The sequence below is a fragment of the Trachypithecus francoisi genome, unplaced genomic scaffold (genome assembly GCF_009764315.1).
Source record: "Trachypithecus francoisi isolate TF-2019V2 unplaced genomic scaffold, Tfra_2.0 Lachesis_group3, whole genome shotgun sequence".
Taxonomy (NCBI): Eukaryota; Metazoa; Chordata; class Mammalia; order Primates; family Cercopithecidae; genus Trachypithecus; species Trachypithecus francoisi.
In genome coordinates this window covers 131791933-131808642 of record NW_022681468.1, presented here as the reverse complement: position 1 = coordinate 131808642, position 16710 = coordinate 131791933, and the positions used below count along the sequence as shown (strand labels likewise).

At 41.1% G+C, this 16710-nt stretch overlaps 1 protein-coding gene across 3 annotated transcripts in view; it reads right to left on the bottom strand.

Annotated features, from left to right (window-relative positions):
- The window catches only part of ALDH1A2 (aldehyde dehydrogenase 1 family member A2), a 118395-nt gene extending 112239 nt beyond the window's left edge, over positions 1-6156 (bottom strand). For all 3 annotated transcript variants that reach the window (XM_033189974.1, XM_033189976.1, XM_033189975.1), the window contains exon 1: positions 5265-6156. In XM_033189974.1, coding sequence (XP_033045865.1) covers positions 5265-5381 — 117 coding nt within the window. In that variant the 5' untranslated portion in view covers positions 5382-6156. The remainder of the gene's footprint in view (positions 1-5264) is intronic.
- Positions 6157-16710: the final 10554 nt, after the last annotated feature.

Below are 16710 nucleotides of genomic sequence, written 5' to 3'. Positions count from 1 at the left end.
CACATAGCTAATAATATGCATCTTTCAGACCAGGATTTGATCAAAGACCTATTTTTTTTTTTTTTTTTTTTAGACGGAGTCTCACCCTGTCTCCCAGGCTGGAGTGCAGTGGCCGGATCTCAGCTCACTGCAAGCTCCACCTCCCAGGTTCACGCCATTCTCCTGCCTCAGCCTCCTGAGTAGTTGGGACTACAGGCGCCCTCCACCTCGCCCGGCTAGTTTTTTGTATTTTTTTAGTAGAGACGGGGTTTCACCGTGTTAGCCAGGATGGTCTCGATCTCCTGACCTCGTGATCCACCCGTCTCGGCCTCCCAAAGTGCTGGGATTACAGGCTTGAGCCACCGCGCCCGGCCTTGATCAAAGACCTATTTTAACTCAGTCTCTCTTTTTCCAAATCAAGGAAGGGCATGCAAGTTTCTTCTAAAATGTGGGCTACATGGTTTCCGTTGCTCTGCTCTGCCATTCTAGTCAGAAAGTGGCCACAGACAGTATGTAACTGAATGAGTGCAGTTGTGTTACAATAAAACTTTATAAAACCAGACAGTCCACAGTTTGCTGACCCCTGAAACTGTCACTAAGATAACTAAAGAGACAAAAATACCAATCAGTATTTGCATGTTATTGTCTAACTAAAACTCAGAACTGATAACTCTGTGATGGGACTTGGGATATTTACTGATATGGTCATGGTTAGATCATGGTGCTTCACCGATGCAACGGAGAATTAACGATGCATGATTTACCTTTCTTAAGCCTAGCTATGAGGAAGTCAGACCTCACAAAACAGTCTCCTCAGAGAATCCCCTACTCTGAAACAGAAAAACTATCATTCATCATTTTATAGAAATAAAGAGCGAGGAGTCCCTCAGCAAATGATAATTCCACATGGTAACATAAGCCCATGTAGTAGACGGGATCAGGGCTGGACCCCCAGGAGAATTATCTAATTCAAGTCCTGTGATGAAGTTGTTCAGCTTCCCTGTAAATGGAGATGATACAAACATCAAAAAGCTGTATAGTTATGAAAAAGTATTTTTAAAAAAACCTGAAGTCCTCTATTAACATGTAGTTTGACTGACAATTTATGACCAAAACAGACAATCTCGAGTAAAGGTTTGAAAGGATCTAGATCCACACCCATCTTTTAAGAAATTATTCCTGGCATAGGCAAGAATCTTGCCCCAGATCAAAAAAAAAAAAATCTCATAGAAAAATAAAAAATAGTCATTTAAAGTATTAGAATCAAAAGTCACAAAAGGCAGCTCTTTCTTAAGAGGGGTAGACTGGTTCATATTCTCTCCATGGTTGCGAGAAAAGCAACAAAAAAATAAAGATTTAAACTCCTTCCCTTTAAAAAAAAAAAAAAAGGACAAAACAAGATGAAAAAACAATGTGCCACAGACCATTAGAAAAAGTGTATGGTGAGGAAAACTATCGATTTTTTTAAAGTCAAGGCCAATGTCTTCCTTATGAATTATTATATTTATTTCTACTCTCTCTCCTTCAAAAGGTTTTGCAAGGATCCAACAAGATATATATGAAAGTGCTAGGCAAACCATTAGGCCCTATAAAAATGTAAGTGGCATAAGTATTATCATCATAATTATTATTACATTGATCAACTGAACTACTGCTGTACTAACAACCAATTTTTGGCATACAATCTTTCTAAAAAGACCCTAATCTCCTAGAAGGCAGATGTTTCTAGTCTAACACAGTGAAAAGCACCCTTGTTAGGAACACGGCCACTCAAATGCCTTTTGAATTTAATTGAAATCGACCCCAGAAAACAGAAGTTTAAATGAATAAATAAAAGGACAAACACTAGACTCACGGTGCACATTAGCTCTGAGTTTTAAGTTGGTTGCCTTTTTGCCTCTTCTATTTTAGCAGGTCAGTATCTGATAAATATCCCCCTCCTCCCTCTGTTTTAGCTCCGTATAATATCAGATGTAGGAAAAAAAATAACTCTTTGCTACTGCTAGTTATGGGCATAAACTCTCATTGAAGAAGTGACCAACAGAAACGCAGCACAACGATCTGGGAGAGGGAGGAAGGAAAGGAGAGACCCGTAGAGCCAGAAGAGAATATAGAGCCAAGAAAGAAGGTGGAAGTGGAATACAGAGGGCAAGTTTCCAAAGACCTGGGAATATGTTAAGAGGTATCCCCTGCAGACAGGGGCTGTCAGTAAAGTGCTGAGCCTTGATTTTGTAATGTGCGTATTCCTATATCAGCTATACAAAATTATAAAAGTCAGACTAATAAAATAGACAACTCAGAAAATTTTTAATTCATAAACATCGCTCAAGGCAATCAGAATGCAGTCTTCTTAGGATACAAGCAAAGGAGAGCACATTCTCTTGGTACCAAATTGGTCCCCTCAATACTTCATGTCAGTTTTCACTCCTCCTTGACTAACCCTATCTGTTTTAAAAAGCACATTCCTTAATAAGAGATCACTTTTATAACTTGGGGTCCAGCTTTCTGTATTAGGGAAATAGAAACAGACACGTTCCAAAAATGGTATTGCCATTGATCATTGGTCTAATATGGATACTGGAATTTCAGAGTGGTAAGCGTACTTTTAAAAATGGAATGTAACTGCCTAAAAGTCCATACAAAACCATGAGTTTAGCCCTTTCAACATCCTTAGGAAATGAACTTTAATTCTGGAGCATTTCCACTGGACCTCGGGCAAGCAAAGGCAGTTAACTTTTAATTCTGGTCATCTCCCCCATTCCCTTTATTAAAAGATGTAAAATACTTCCAGAAGAAGAAGGAAATTGGAGCAAAAACACAGAAAAATACAAGATCACAAGTACAAAGTTCTCTAAGTGCACATTACTTGAAATTCTCATAGTCCGGTCATTTATTAGTAAGTAGTGACTTTATGTGGGTCCCAGTACCACAATGAAAAATCATACAGAAAGTCATATCCTTCACTAAAGATGTATGTTTAGCAAGACAAAAAAAATTAATAACATATTGTATTATAGTATCATTTTCTGATGCAAATATTGTGTTTGTTTCAAATGTGATATTTAACAGGCCCTAAAGCATAATACTTCTGTAGCCATTACCCTTTTAAAATCCCCTAATGAACACGGTATCACTATCCCAAAGGACTGTCAATTCTATCTTGTTCATTCTTCTGTTTGAAATTGCTAATATAATTTCCCTAGCTTCTGGTCATGTTCTTTAAAAACTCACTATTAATCTTATTTTTCCTTTAAGTAAAAAAATCATTACCCTGGGCTACCAAAAGAGCAGCTTCTGCTCTTCATGTTTTTTAAAAAATACTGCTTGTCCACCAAGCTTGTCTTAGAAAATTTAGAAGTCTCACTAAAGAGCTGAGGAGGAGGAAAACTGCTGGGAATGTTCACAGATACCTGATTTTACAAGTTTTTGTGGAAAGAGCTCGCCTTTAGATGAGTGTTACTCAGTGTTTATGAGGGTTGTTTGTCAAGACAAAAATAAGGTACCTCCTCCCCACAAATTAAAGAATCGAGTTACAATCCATTATTTCATTTCTGATTGTTTTTCTTTGTATTAAGTGGGAAAGTGGATACTGGATAAAAGTTCCCCGAGCTAAAAGACTCCACATTAAAGGCTCCAATTAGCTATAAATCAGTTGTCTTTCCTACTGGGGGAGAACAAGAGAGAAAAGAGAGAGGGGGTAGTTAGGGAATAAGAGAACTGGAAGAGCTTCCAAATTAAATTCTGAAAAACGTACCTATTGCATACCTAAAAGTTCTTTCAGAGGATGTTAGGAAAATCCCATCAAAAATAAGACTAAAATCAAACCTTCCCAAATCTGAGGGTTAGGTCTTAAGTGTAGACCTTCCATTTTAACCTTTAAAAAGAGCCTGAAGAGGTTAGAGACCCTCATAAAACAAAACTTTAAGCTGCTTGCTTTCCCCGCTCGTTCCTAAACCCAGAGAAGTGCCACACATTGGCACTATTGTTATGCAAACAATGCCTAAAAGGCTATAACCATTAACGACCTCTCATTAAAACGGCTTTGAAAAATTTGTCACACCATCTAAAAAAGCTAGCAGGTACCTTAAATCCATCTAAATCGACATTGAAAACACAAATCGCCCTGATTTGTAAGCTAAAACTCAATGCAAGTAAAATCTCAATATTCTGATGTTGTTTCTTGTATATCTCGTTCAACCATTAAGCCAGATGCAAACAATTTACTTCTCTACAAAATTTATCTTGTAAAAAAGCATGATGGAATACATCTTTAATCAACCTTTAACCATATGCATGTGCGTCCACGCGTTTGAGTTAATTGGGAGAAGTTGGGTGTAGAAATGTACCGAAAGGACTAGAAAATCAAACCAGAGAACTACAAAATGAACTCCAAGAAACGTGGTTTTGAATCCCATCTCTCTCTCACCACCTCCCTCAAAATGTTGTAGCATTACAATACACCCATGTTTGTAATTGGTCATTTTTTTCTATGCCGAATTTGTGGAAAGTATATTCATTTTACATTAGGTAGCAGACGCATATTCTTTTTTATGCGATGCAACAACAAAAATCCTCCTTAGCAAACCCAAGATGTCAAAGTTCGTTATAAAAAAAAATAAGTTCTTCAGTTTAAAACCGAACATGCTAACAAATTTTAAAACGTTTTAAGTTGCCCAGGAAAACTGCCACTGCCTACAAAATTCACACGAAACGCTGACGTTGGATCTACTGTACTTATCAGTCAGGTTTCTGTGAAATTTGTCAAACCGGCCAGAGCGCTGGTATCTTGACAATTTCTTACGGGAAAGACCCTCAGCACCCTCCGGGCTGCGGAGGACCTGATTGGGACCAGCAGCCGAGCGGCCCCGAAGGGACAGAGAAGCGACTGCCAGGCTGCGTGGCCAAGTGGACGGGGAACCCCGGCCTCCATCTGAGGACACGAAGCGGTTCCGACCCCTTCCCCACGGCAGTCGGGACCGGGAGAATCGGACAGAAACCAACCTCAGACCGAGTCCGGGGCAGGAGCCTTTGACGGCGGCCGCTCAGCGCTGCGTTTCAGGTTGGGGCAAGTCCCCAAGGCGTCCTAAGGCCGCGGAGGGGCTTCAAACGCCCAAGTCCCGAAGACAGGCAGGGGGTCCCTCTGCCGAGCAGGGATGACAGGCTGGCCGCGGCGACCCCAGCCCCCCCGTCCCCATCACGCCGCACTCATCCGCTAAAGAGATCGGAGAGAGGAAAGAAGGTTCTAGAAAGTCTCCGTGGACGACGGGCGCTCGGCGGCCGCTTACCTTGGTGTACTTGATTTCGAGGTTGGGCGTGGGCGACGGCAGGAGGTGCAGGGACGCCATGAGGGCGGCTGGGTCGGCCTTCACCTCGCCAGGCATCTCTATCTTGCTGGAAGTCATGGTGGCAGGCTGGGTGTCCCTAGCCCGCGGCGTGGGGCAGTGCGGGCTGTGCGCGGTCCGCGGACGGCGGACGCGCCCGCCTGTATATAGGCAGGTGTCAAGCTGGGGCTCTTCTTATTGGACGTGAGGGCCGAGGCGCGGGGGGCTGGTCCATCCTACCTAGGACGCCCGGCGCAGCCTCCATTTACATAAAGCCCGCGCCGCGCGGCTGGGGACGCTTGGCGCCCACGGTCAAGTCCGCCCGGCTCCCCCGCCCCCCCGCCCCCCGGCCACTGGGACCAGCCTACGCCCACGCTGCCTCCACAGTCCTCGACGGCGGGAGCGTGAAGTTGAGCCGCGGCCCGCGGGCCTCGGCCAACCGGACTCGTTCTCCGGCTCCCTGGGTCAGAGTCGGCGTGAGGCGCACCGCGGCCGAAGTCGGGAGGGGGTCGTGGCCCCCGGAAGCGGAGCTGGCACGGGCTGGCGGGGACCGGAGCGGTCGGGTGCTGCCTCCGAGCGGAGAGCGGCCGGGAAAGTTCACACTGCGGAGGGCGGCTCCCAGGTCGCCCACGGTCCCTCCCATCCCCGTCCCAGAGCCCACCGAACGCCGTCCCCCTTCTTTTCCGGAGACCCGGGGGGCGCCTTCCGTTCTTCTCCTCCGGGCAGGGGCGCCGGGCTCTCGGCAGCGACGCCCTCTTTCCCTTCTTCCCGACTCCCCTCAGCCGGGCCGGGGTGCGTGGCGGCCAGAGAGTCGGGGAGAGGTGGCGGTGGGTGCGAGTCCCCCTCGCCCCGCGCTCAGAATGAGGATCCCCGCTAGCGGGTCAGCGCGGGGCGGCCCTTGCCAGGCGTCGCCCGCCCAGTTGCTGCCCTCTGCCGGCTGGGACCGCCCGGGCGGCCTGCGCTGTGGCGGGAGGATGTGGGCCTTGGTCGTCCCTGGCGTTTTGGAGGAGTTGCGTATTTCGTGGGCTCCTTTCGTTCTTCTTGGATCCCTTCTTCCGGCTGTTTACCCTCCTCACCCCAGCACACCTACAGAAACCCTATTTTGTTTTTCTGTTCCTTACACGCTGAGAGCTATCGTCCCGCCAGACCTTAGGCTCATTTTACTGTCCCTTTAGGGTTGAACTTCCATCTCCCCCCTAATTTAAGTGTTTCCGAAGTCCAACAAGCTGCCCTCTAGTCTGTGGGTCAGCGTGCATGTGTAAACCAAGAGCCTAGAGACCCTGCCTCAGAATGGGCTTTGAACTCCGTTGACTAAATCAGGGCCGAATGCAAAGACCTGCATAAGTCCCTTCCCTTCCTTACTCCTCACTCCAAATGTAAGCTTGACAGGGGCCTACAGTGTTGATAAATGCTTTTTCTACACTACCAAGCAACACTCTGATTCTCATCTTTCTGTTTTGTTTGAAGAGACAGGGTCTCACTCCTTCACTTAGGCTGGAATGCAGTGGCGCCATCATAGCTCACTGTAATCTTGAACTCCTGGGCTCAAGTGACCCTACCACGCCAGCCTCCCAAAGTGCTGGGATTATAGGCATGAGCCACTGCGCCCGGCCTGATTCTCGTCTAAAATGCCATTTTCAGACCCGCTGGAGTCCCATTTCTTGGGTGTTAAGAAAACATTAAGCATCAACCAGAAAACATCTTTCCTTAGATACTTTCAGTAACTAAAACTGCCTAATGCTCAGCGCTCGGATGCTAAGCAATAGTGAAAACAGACAAAAATATTTCATTTTAGTATTAGGTTTATAGAAATAAGTTCCAGCCTCTCAGAACCCAAAGTGACCTGGCTGAATTGTTTTCATGGAGAAACTACAGACCTTAGCTTGGGCGGTTGAGGGATCTCAGGGAATTTCTATGGCCAAAAATTATGACTTAATAACAGTGTATGCTCATAAGATAAACTTTTATCAAAGCCTTAGAAGGTTAGAGATACAATTGAGAAATAAAAAGTACAATCTTAGAGTTCATTGGGGAGAAAGAGAAGGTTCCAGCAAGGGTGAACAGTGATACCTGTGGAAAAACGTATCACTAGTTATGAGAGGCTGTGGGGAAAACATGAAAAAGAGCCATAACAACACGAGCTGGGTGCTTGGCCAAGGAGAACTCCTACTCCCTGGGAAAGTTGACCTTTGGCTGGATCTTAAGGGAGAAGGGAGGCTTCAACAAGAGCAAAAAGAACACTATAGAAAAGGTATAGAGACTGGGCACAGTGGCTCACACCTGTAATCCCAGCACTTTGGGAGGCTGAGGTGGGTGGATCACTTGAGGTCAGGAGTTCGAGACCAGCCTAACCAACATGGTGAAACCACATGTCTACTGAAAATACAAAAATTAGCTGGGTCTGGTGGCAGGCGCCTGTAATTCCAACTACTCAGGAGGCTGAGGCAGGAGAATCGCTTGAACCCAGGAGGCAGAGGTGGTAGTGAGCGGAGATCTTGCACTCCAGTCTGTTTCCTTTGTGCCTTCCTCAGTTCCTAAAACAGTGTAGAACACATAATAACTATTTAATAAGAATTTTTGTTGGTTGATGTGAGCAAAAGAGCACTTTTTACAACTTCCACCATAAGTGAAAGTAACTTCCTTCACTCTGATTAAGGAACATTTTCTCCTCTTGATCTTAAATTTTGTTTTGCTTTTCCCCATCTGTTTGTATGTGTTTTGTTGTTGTTGTTGTTGTTGTTTTGAGATAGAGTCTTACACTGTCATCCAGGCTGGAGTGCAATGGTGTGATCTTGGCTCACAGCAACCTCTGCCTCCTGGGTTTAAGCGATACTCCTGCTTCTGCCTCCTGAGTAGCTGGGATTACAGGGACCCGCCACCATGCCCAGCTAATTTTTGTATTTTTAGTAGAGATGGAGTTTCACCGTGTTGGCCAGACTGGTCTCGAACTCTTGACCTCAAGTGATCCAAGCTCCTCGGACTCCCAAAGTACTGGGATTACAGGCATGAGCCACCATGCCTGGTCGTTGTTCAAGCTTTTTAAATCAAGGTGGGGACAAGATTTAGCAGAAAAGAACAGTGAATTATAAATGCTTCTTTGGTGTTCATCTTCTTGGTTTCAGTTTGTAAGATTTACATGGCTATTACTTTCAAGGCTGCCTTAACACCTCTTCTCACCTTCTTATTTCCTCTTCTCTTTCTTTTATCATCTTGTTTTAGCATTTTCTCATATTCTCTACAGATTTCACAATAGTTAAGAAGACATCTTTGGCCAGATGCGGTGGTTTACACCTGTAATTAGGTAAAGGTGCTAAGATTGCTTGAGGCCAGGAGTTCAAGACCAGCCTGGACAACATACCAAGACCCTGCCTCTACCAAAAAAATAGTCAGGCATGGTGGTGCATTCCTATAGCCCTAGTTACTCAGGATGCTGAAGGAGGAGGATCGCTTGAAGCAGGAGTTCAAGGTTATGGTGAGCTATGATCACACCACTACACTCCAGCCTGGGTGACAGAGTGAGACCCTGTCTCTAAAATGACAGTCAACTACCTTCAGATTTCTAACAATTTGAATTTCAGTCTTTTCCCCCCAATTTGGCTAAGAAACTGTTTTTTTTCCCACCCTTAGAGTGTTTCTCCTCCCACACCCCCATCTGTAATTATTTATTGCTTAGCATACATCTTATTTGAAACCCCTTGCATAAGGGAACCTAAGCTGCAGCATGCTCTATTTATTTCCTTATGAAAACAATTTATTAGGCCTGGTGGAGCCAATATCCTGGAGTTGCAGAGGAGAAAAATAAATTCTTGCCTCATATTTCCTCACCTGAATAATAGAATGCAAAGTTGTAATTTTAGGGCATCAGCTTTATGTGAAGTTCGGCTTTAAGTTATGAAACCATAACAATTTAGGCTTCTTGTTAGCTGCGGTTAAGGGGAGGAAAGTATGTAAGTTGAGAACTGTGCTTTAGAAATCAATGAAGGGAACTAAATGTAGCTCAAAGATCCCTCTCAAAGAAGATACACTTTTGATTTTGACAATAACCGAATGTCCAGCTTGAACATCAAGCTTCTGTGTTTAGGGGCTATTTCAGCCTCAGGTGGCCCTGCTTAATTGCTTTCCTGTTCCCATTACTAACCATGATGACAACCTACCTTTCCTAACAGATACACTTGCGTTTTAATTTATCTTCAAAAATAAATCACACATTATAGCATTCCCCTCTTCTGGGCTAATTGAATCAGTTCCTTATATGTCTCTATATGTAATGATTTGAAAGAGGCACATTGTTTGAAATATTTAAAAAATTAGGGCCCTTAGGTTGTATGTAGAATGATCTCAGTGCTTATTTCAGGTATAAGTGTTTCCTAATGATCTCATTCATCTCAAATGGGATATGCCTGGCCACTTTATTTGAAATGTTTCCTGAAAACTCTAACAGGAAAGCTTAATGCAAGGTATATTTATAGAGAAATGGTATTTAATTTATTAACAAAAGCTTATAAAGAGCTTTACATATTTTTATCCAGAAATGCTTAATGAAGTATTTGGGACCCATTATGAAAACTTCTATAAAATAAATCTACTTATATTTGTATTTAACTTGTATATTAACTTTTTATGTGAGATCTAACCTCTCATTTAATTATCCTATTCCTTCTAACATCCAGAAGAAAAGAGGCTGAGACTGTGGTATTTATTAACCATAAAAATTCTCTACATATTAAGTTCCTCATTTCTTGATGTGGCCTCTGGTCACTATATTCAATGAGAAGAGGTATTTGGAGTTGCAGGGAGTAGAGTCCTAATTTATTATGACTCAAAAAACTATGTCTTGATACAAAACACAGTTCTTTTCTTTATATATTAAATCCTCTACTTTTCAGGGACCCCAGGAGACTATTTTAAACTTGGGAACTAGATGTGCCTTTGTTGTAAAGCCCAGTTCCATTTTGTATATGTTCGAGAAGCTTCAGTTTGGGTACTGGGATGAGCTCAGTACTTCATCAATAATCACACTTAACAGACACAGGAAGAAATTAAAATTCCAGCTACACAACATTTTCTGAAGGGCCTGAGGGAAATGCATTGGCGCCCCCTACAGCCGATGGTGTGTATGTGCAAGTGAGTATTGTCCATTCAAACATAATAGCTTGGATTCAATGTATTTTTATCTCATACTGGTGAGAAATGCTTAAGAGATGTTATCATTTAATTTGAATTTGCCTTGAGAAAAAATAATCTCCTAGAGTCAGACAAATTTTAGATTTTAGTTGGTTTAGGAGAAGGACTTTATTTTGACTTATAGGAAAAGAACAAAAGTGTTTCTTAGCCAAATTTACCATAGAAAGTGCAATACTGAGAACACTGTGGTCCCACTCACATAGTGTTCAGAGCACTCTGACACAGAAGAAGTTGCATTTTTGCATTAGTGTGTCTCAGATTGGAAGCTGCTGTTTTTATCATGTGAGTGAGGAAGAATTATTAAAAGGCAGATTCCAGAATTTATTTCTCTTTTTGCCCAGATAAGTACTTGGCATGTAACTAAGTTGTCTGCTGTTTTTCTTTATTTCACATTTTTTAGCTTTCCTTTTTCTTTTTACCCTTCTAAAATTCCTCAATTCTACAAATAACTCCTGTTATTATTAGGTTGGTGCAAAAGTAATTGCGACTTTTGCCATTTAAAAGTAGTGGCAAAAGCCACAGTTACTTTTGCATCAACCTGATACTTAACATGGGACCCTCCCAGTCTTAAGGTTCCTCCCCAAGTCCATCTGTGCTTATACAGCCACTCAACTTACAGGATCTTTGGGCATAAGGAATTCTCACATGAACTTTGGCACTATTCGGGGCAGGGATCTGTATTTATATTCACTAGAATATGAGGCTAAGTGAACTGTCTCTCACTCTTTTTACATGCTGAAATGGGCCACTGAAAAGATAACTAACGAGGAACACTTTAGATGTCCTGACAACAGAGGAGGCATGGCAGCCTCTTTTCTCTCAACCAAACAGTTTGCTGTGTGAAAGGCATAGAGTAAAACTGTGAGGCATTTAGGGCTGGGGTAGGTACCCAATTTGGACATCTACCACCAAATGGCAAGGAGGGGTCTTGCTTCAGGCTGTATAATCCCACTTTTAGAGCATCTGTGTCTTTCAGACTGCAGTTCCTGAACCTGGATTTTTTTTTCTCTGTTTGTCAATCAACTGAGTTCAATTGAACAAGCATTCATTGAGCATGTATTACGTGCCAAGCATTGACATAGAGTCTATGAAGAACACAGAGAAACTTTGTGGCACATCCCTACCCTCAAATTCACAGTGAGGCTGTGGAATGACAGTAATCAAATCTGTGAAAATATTCACAGGTCATATGAGACAAGAAAGAAATCAGAATATCCAGTGCAGAATGAGAGTGAAAGAGGATGTCTAAAAGGGGACAGCCCATTCACAACCCACACACAAATATTTTTGGAGGGGCCTCCCATGGGCATTTATAATCTTCTGGGTGCTATGAGGAACATGTGACACAAAAGATAAAGAGAACATTTTCCAGAGCATAGCCCAACAAAGAACTTATTTGACATTTTTTAGTGTAAAGGTAACTGATGGTATCTACCAAATTAGCAATTTGTAAAATTGGAACTTCCAAAAGCAAATACTTGGAGCTGAGATTACCTCCCACTTCCCAAATTCAAGTTATATGATCTCAAGTATAATACCCTTTGATACAGACCTAGCTGGAAGAGATAATAGAGGTGAAAACAAGGGCAGCTTATTTTTTTTCCACTTAAGAGTATTACATATAACACTATGTCATGTTTCTAGTGCATACACACCTACTGTAGAGAGATGTTGCCACCTACTCCTGTTTAGTCAAGGGGTCAGACTTTCATGGAATAGACCAGTGGTTTTCAAACCAGGTTCCAGTTGTAATTTAGGGAGCTTTACAATATGGATGCCTGGTCCCACCTCCAGAGATTTCAGTTAATTTAAGATGTGGCCCAAGGCATTGATATTTTAAACAAACTTTCTGATGTCTAGTAAGGCACAGCCTGGTTTGAGAACCACTGTTTAACCCCCAGAAGGTTAACCATGTGAGGTTACTTGAATCTACTCTAAACTTCTGGGTTGGGCAAATGGATTCTGTGCCTTCCCACTTTGTAGTGCTCTTTGATTTGCTATTTTTAATTTAGTATTTGAAAAACACATCCAGCCTCAAATGGACTGACCTTTCTGCTAATGTATTTCACCTAAATTAACAGAGGCAATTAGCTAATTTATATTGGAATTGTGCACTTTCCAGTTCACATTTATCAACTCTTAAATGCTTGATCTGGTGTTGCAGTTTAAATTTTTTATTATTACCCTTTAAATCTGAAGTAATGTCTTACATCTAATTAGCCAAACTTACATATTCAATTAATAGATTCATTATGGGCTAATGAATATGGAGGCAGCACTAGGGCAACATCTGCCTGCCAATTGAAATGACTGAAACTTTTCTGCTCTGAAGAAAGGAAAGAGTCTGTTCTATAAATTAAATAGCTCGAATTTTCCATTTTCACATTTCTGAGTACTGTACTGCTCTTAAGGAGTTTTATGGACTTGCCAACATAGGAAAGACAATATGTTGTCCAGAGAAACCTGCCCTTGTAGAGGAATGCAAAATTCAAAATTGCAAACAAACAAACAAACGAACAAAAAAAATATCTGAAGACATTTTTTAGTACAAAAATGTACAAATCTAGATGGTCACTCCAGATTATGGAGTTTTTCTAACTTGTGTTTTTCATAACAAATGCTTGAAACAATAAACTAAATGAGAAAACTAATATCACAAATCAAACAAAATCTTTAGTATACCTTAGGATCACTCCAAAACTCACTTGATTTCATGATTTAAAGATATGTCCAGATACTTTGAATAATTTAATGTTCTATGGTCAGCGATATTTGGAATCTAGATAATGCAGACATCTAAAATGAATTTGTGTAATATCAGTTATTAAAATTCTGGCTTTTTGTTTCTCTGGTTATAAAGAAATAGTCATTTTTAGTAATTATAAAAAGCCACCCACTTCAGGAAAAGTGGGTAAGAGCTAGAATTCACTTGAAAAACTGTTTTTAAGGATGGCAAGACTGTGGGGAAAATAATCAGAAATCATTTTCAAAGTATGTGATGTCTTTGACATCAAAACAGAAGGTGAACAAGTCACTTTGGCCTGATGTCTGCAGTGTGACAGAAAGAGAATTTGAGGTCGTGTATGTGCTACTCTACTGAGGCATGAAAAGTTTGTTGTTGATTTTTATACTCCTTACGTTCAAGGTGACACTTGGATTATAAAAAGTCTGTATTTCTTCCCTTGAATTATACAGATGCAAAGTGCCAATATCCTTGTGTCAAGTGCACGTTATCAAATATTCTAAAAATGAATTACTGCTATATTCATGTGTTTGATATTGAGGGACTCTTAATGTGCTTAGCACTGGCTAGATACCCTGGGGTTATGAAAAAGAAAACATAAATTCTGCTTATGACTGAAGAAATTTGCAATTTGTTTGTCATAATAAGTCTTCATAATTGACTTTACAAATACACCTATGCCCACAAGATTAGATTTACTGTGTTTTAACTGTGCTTTACCCTTTTCAGTATCTAAAAAAAAAAAAAGTACACGTGTGAGTAAATCTTTCCCATGCTGCTCTCACTAGTAAGGAGCATAGGAATTGAAAACAAAAGACAAAAAAATATGGCACTTGGTGTGCTCAGAGGAACTGGAAGGGGAAGGTACAAGTAGTACCTGAGTAGGAAGTGTGTCTGCCCTGGTACTCATGCTATAGAGGGTCCTGCAGTCATAAATACACAAAAAGCAAATTCAGTAAGGAATACGTGGGACCCTCTGTCACTTGCGATCTGACACAGGCTGTTTCAGATGTGTGCACCATCTCTAACCCTAAACAATCACTGTCACAACTAACACTGTTCAGGCCCGAAGGAAGTGCTCTTCCTCGTCTCTGGCCCTGTGTTCAGAAAAAGAAAGACAGCGTCCTTTGCAGGGAATACTGGGAAGATCAGTATGTCAAGCAGCTGGCATCATTAGAGTATAGGGTGTCACCATTTGAGCAGCACGAGTACAAAGGTGAGAGAAAGACACATTAATGAACTTATCACGTCCTTCCTCTCAGGTAGCATGAATGCACCCAATTCTTCCAAAGTGGGAGAACTGTTTCCCAGAGGTGCCTTGCTGAGTGTCTAGATTTTCTTGCTTCTCTTTGTGTTCTAGTTGATAGTTTCTAGGGTGGTCTTAAATTAACATGGTTTTCTCAATAGTTCTGTGTGGTGACTGAGGAATATTTTGCAATATTAAACAACAAAATATTCTTACATTTTTATATATGTAGATCTAGACATGTGTGAATTTGACCTTTTACATGGGCAACTAGGTACACATTAAACTCTAGAATTGCTAACAGTTTTATTCTTATAAAAATTTTTAAAAGAAGTACTTACATTTTAAAAAACCGAATAAATAACATTTTAATAATTGTATTTAAAAGTTTAGTACTCATTAATTTTAATTTCTATTTTACCTTTTAATTTAAAAAAATTTTTAAATATTTTAGAAAAGATAACTTTAAAAACTATGAGGGAAGTAATATGATGTTTCCATTTTAATTAGTTTACATCACTGATGAAAATATCTTCATATTTGTATACTTCAAATATAATTCATTTTTTAAAGATCCTTTAAAGTATTACTGTCAATATCACCAAATTATGTGAAAATCTTGATTATAACAATATTGTGATTTGATGAAATAAATGTAACAATTGCATTTTATCAAATAAATATGTAATTTATGAGTTATATATATATTTTATTATTTATCCAAACATTGCTGGCACATCAGCAGAACAATAGGACATACACAGTCATAATTAAATTCAACAGTCTTGATATTTTGTTTTCAGTCAAGTAAAAAGTATAGCTTTACATATTTAAACATTTTACCAACATGAAGCTCTATTTGTCAAAGCAGAAGAGGACATTATATTTAACAGTTTTTTTTTTTTGTTTTTTTTTTTGTTATTTTTTTGAGACGGAGTCTTGCTCTGTCTCCCAGGCTGGAGTGCAGTGGCCGGATCTCAGCTCACTGCAAGCTCCGCCTCCCAGGTTTACGCCATTCTCCTGCCTCAGCCTCCCGAGTAGCTGGGACTACAGGCGCCCGCCACCTCGCCCGACTAGTTTTTTGTATTTTTTTAGTAGAGACGGGGTTTCACCGTGTTAGCCAGGATGGTCTCAAACTCCTGACCTCGTGATCCGCCCGTCTTGGCCTCCCAAAGTGCTGGGATTACAGGCTTGAGCCACCGCGCCCGGCCATATTTAACAGTTTTTAAGTTTAGTTTAAGATTGTAAAATATTTAAATGTCTGGTTTCTGGGTCTCCATTTGGTTTTTTCCCACAAATATTAGGAGTAGGCCTAGATAAAAGGAGTTGCTTTTCTCTGCAGGCTCAAGAGGTTGATGTTTATCTGTGTCAATTCCATGTACCTTTTCAGAAATAATCAGTTTGCACTGTTTTCCTTTGTTGACTGTCCTATAATAACCCTCCTGCATACAGTTGTCCCTAGGTATCCATAGGGGATTGGTTCCAGGACCAGTGATACCAAAATTCATGGATGCTCAAGTCCCTGATAGAAATTAGCATAGTATTTGCATAAAACCTATGCTGTAGGTTTAGTATACGACATCCTCCTGTATACTTGAAATCATCTTTAGATTCCTTATAATATCTAACACAATGTAAGTGCTTTGTAAAGAGTTGTTTTACTATATTGTTTAGGGAATAATGACAAGAAAAAACAGACACCAGCCTGGGCAACATGGCAAAACCGTGTCTCTACCAAAAATACACAAATTAGCCGGACATGGTGGTGTATCCCTGTAGTCCCAGCTACCAGGGAGCCTGAAGTGGGAGGATCACTTGGGCCCAGGAGGTTGAGGCTGCAATGAGCCGTGAGTGTGCCACTGCACTCCAGTCTGGGCAGCTGAGTGACAGCCTGTCTCAAGAAAAGAAAAAAGAAAAGAAAAGAAAAAAAGAAAAGACAAGACAGACACAACCATCCTTTTTTGTTTTGCAGAATATTTTCCATTCAAGGTTGGCTGAATCCACAGATACAGAATCCGTGGATAGAGAGGGCCCACAATAGTTTTTAAGTTCTCTCTGAAAAGATATGCAAAGTAGTTCCAGAAACATGTTTGACTTTGAACTCAGTACATTAATTGGATCTTCATTTTTAAGTGGTGTTCATGTATTGTTAGCAGGCTGTGTCAACATTATTGATGTTTTCCATATCTCAATAATTTTGTGTTTGTTTACCTTATTAAATAATTGAAAGGACACTG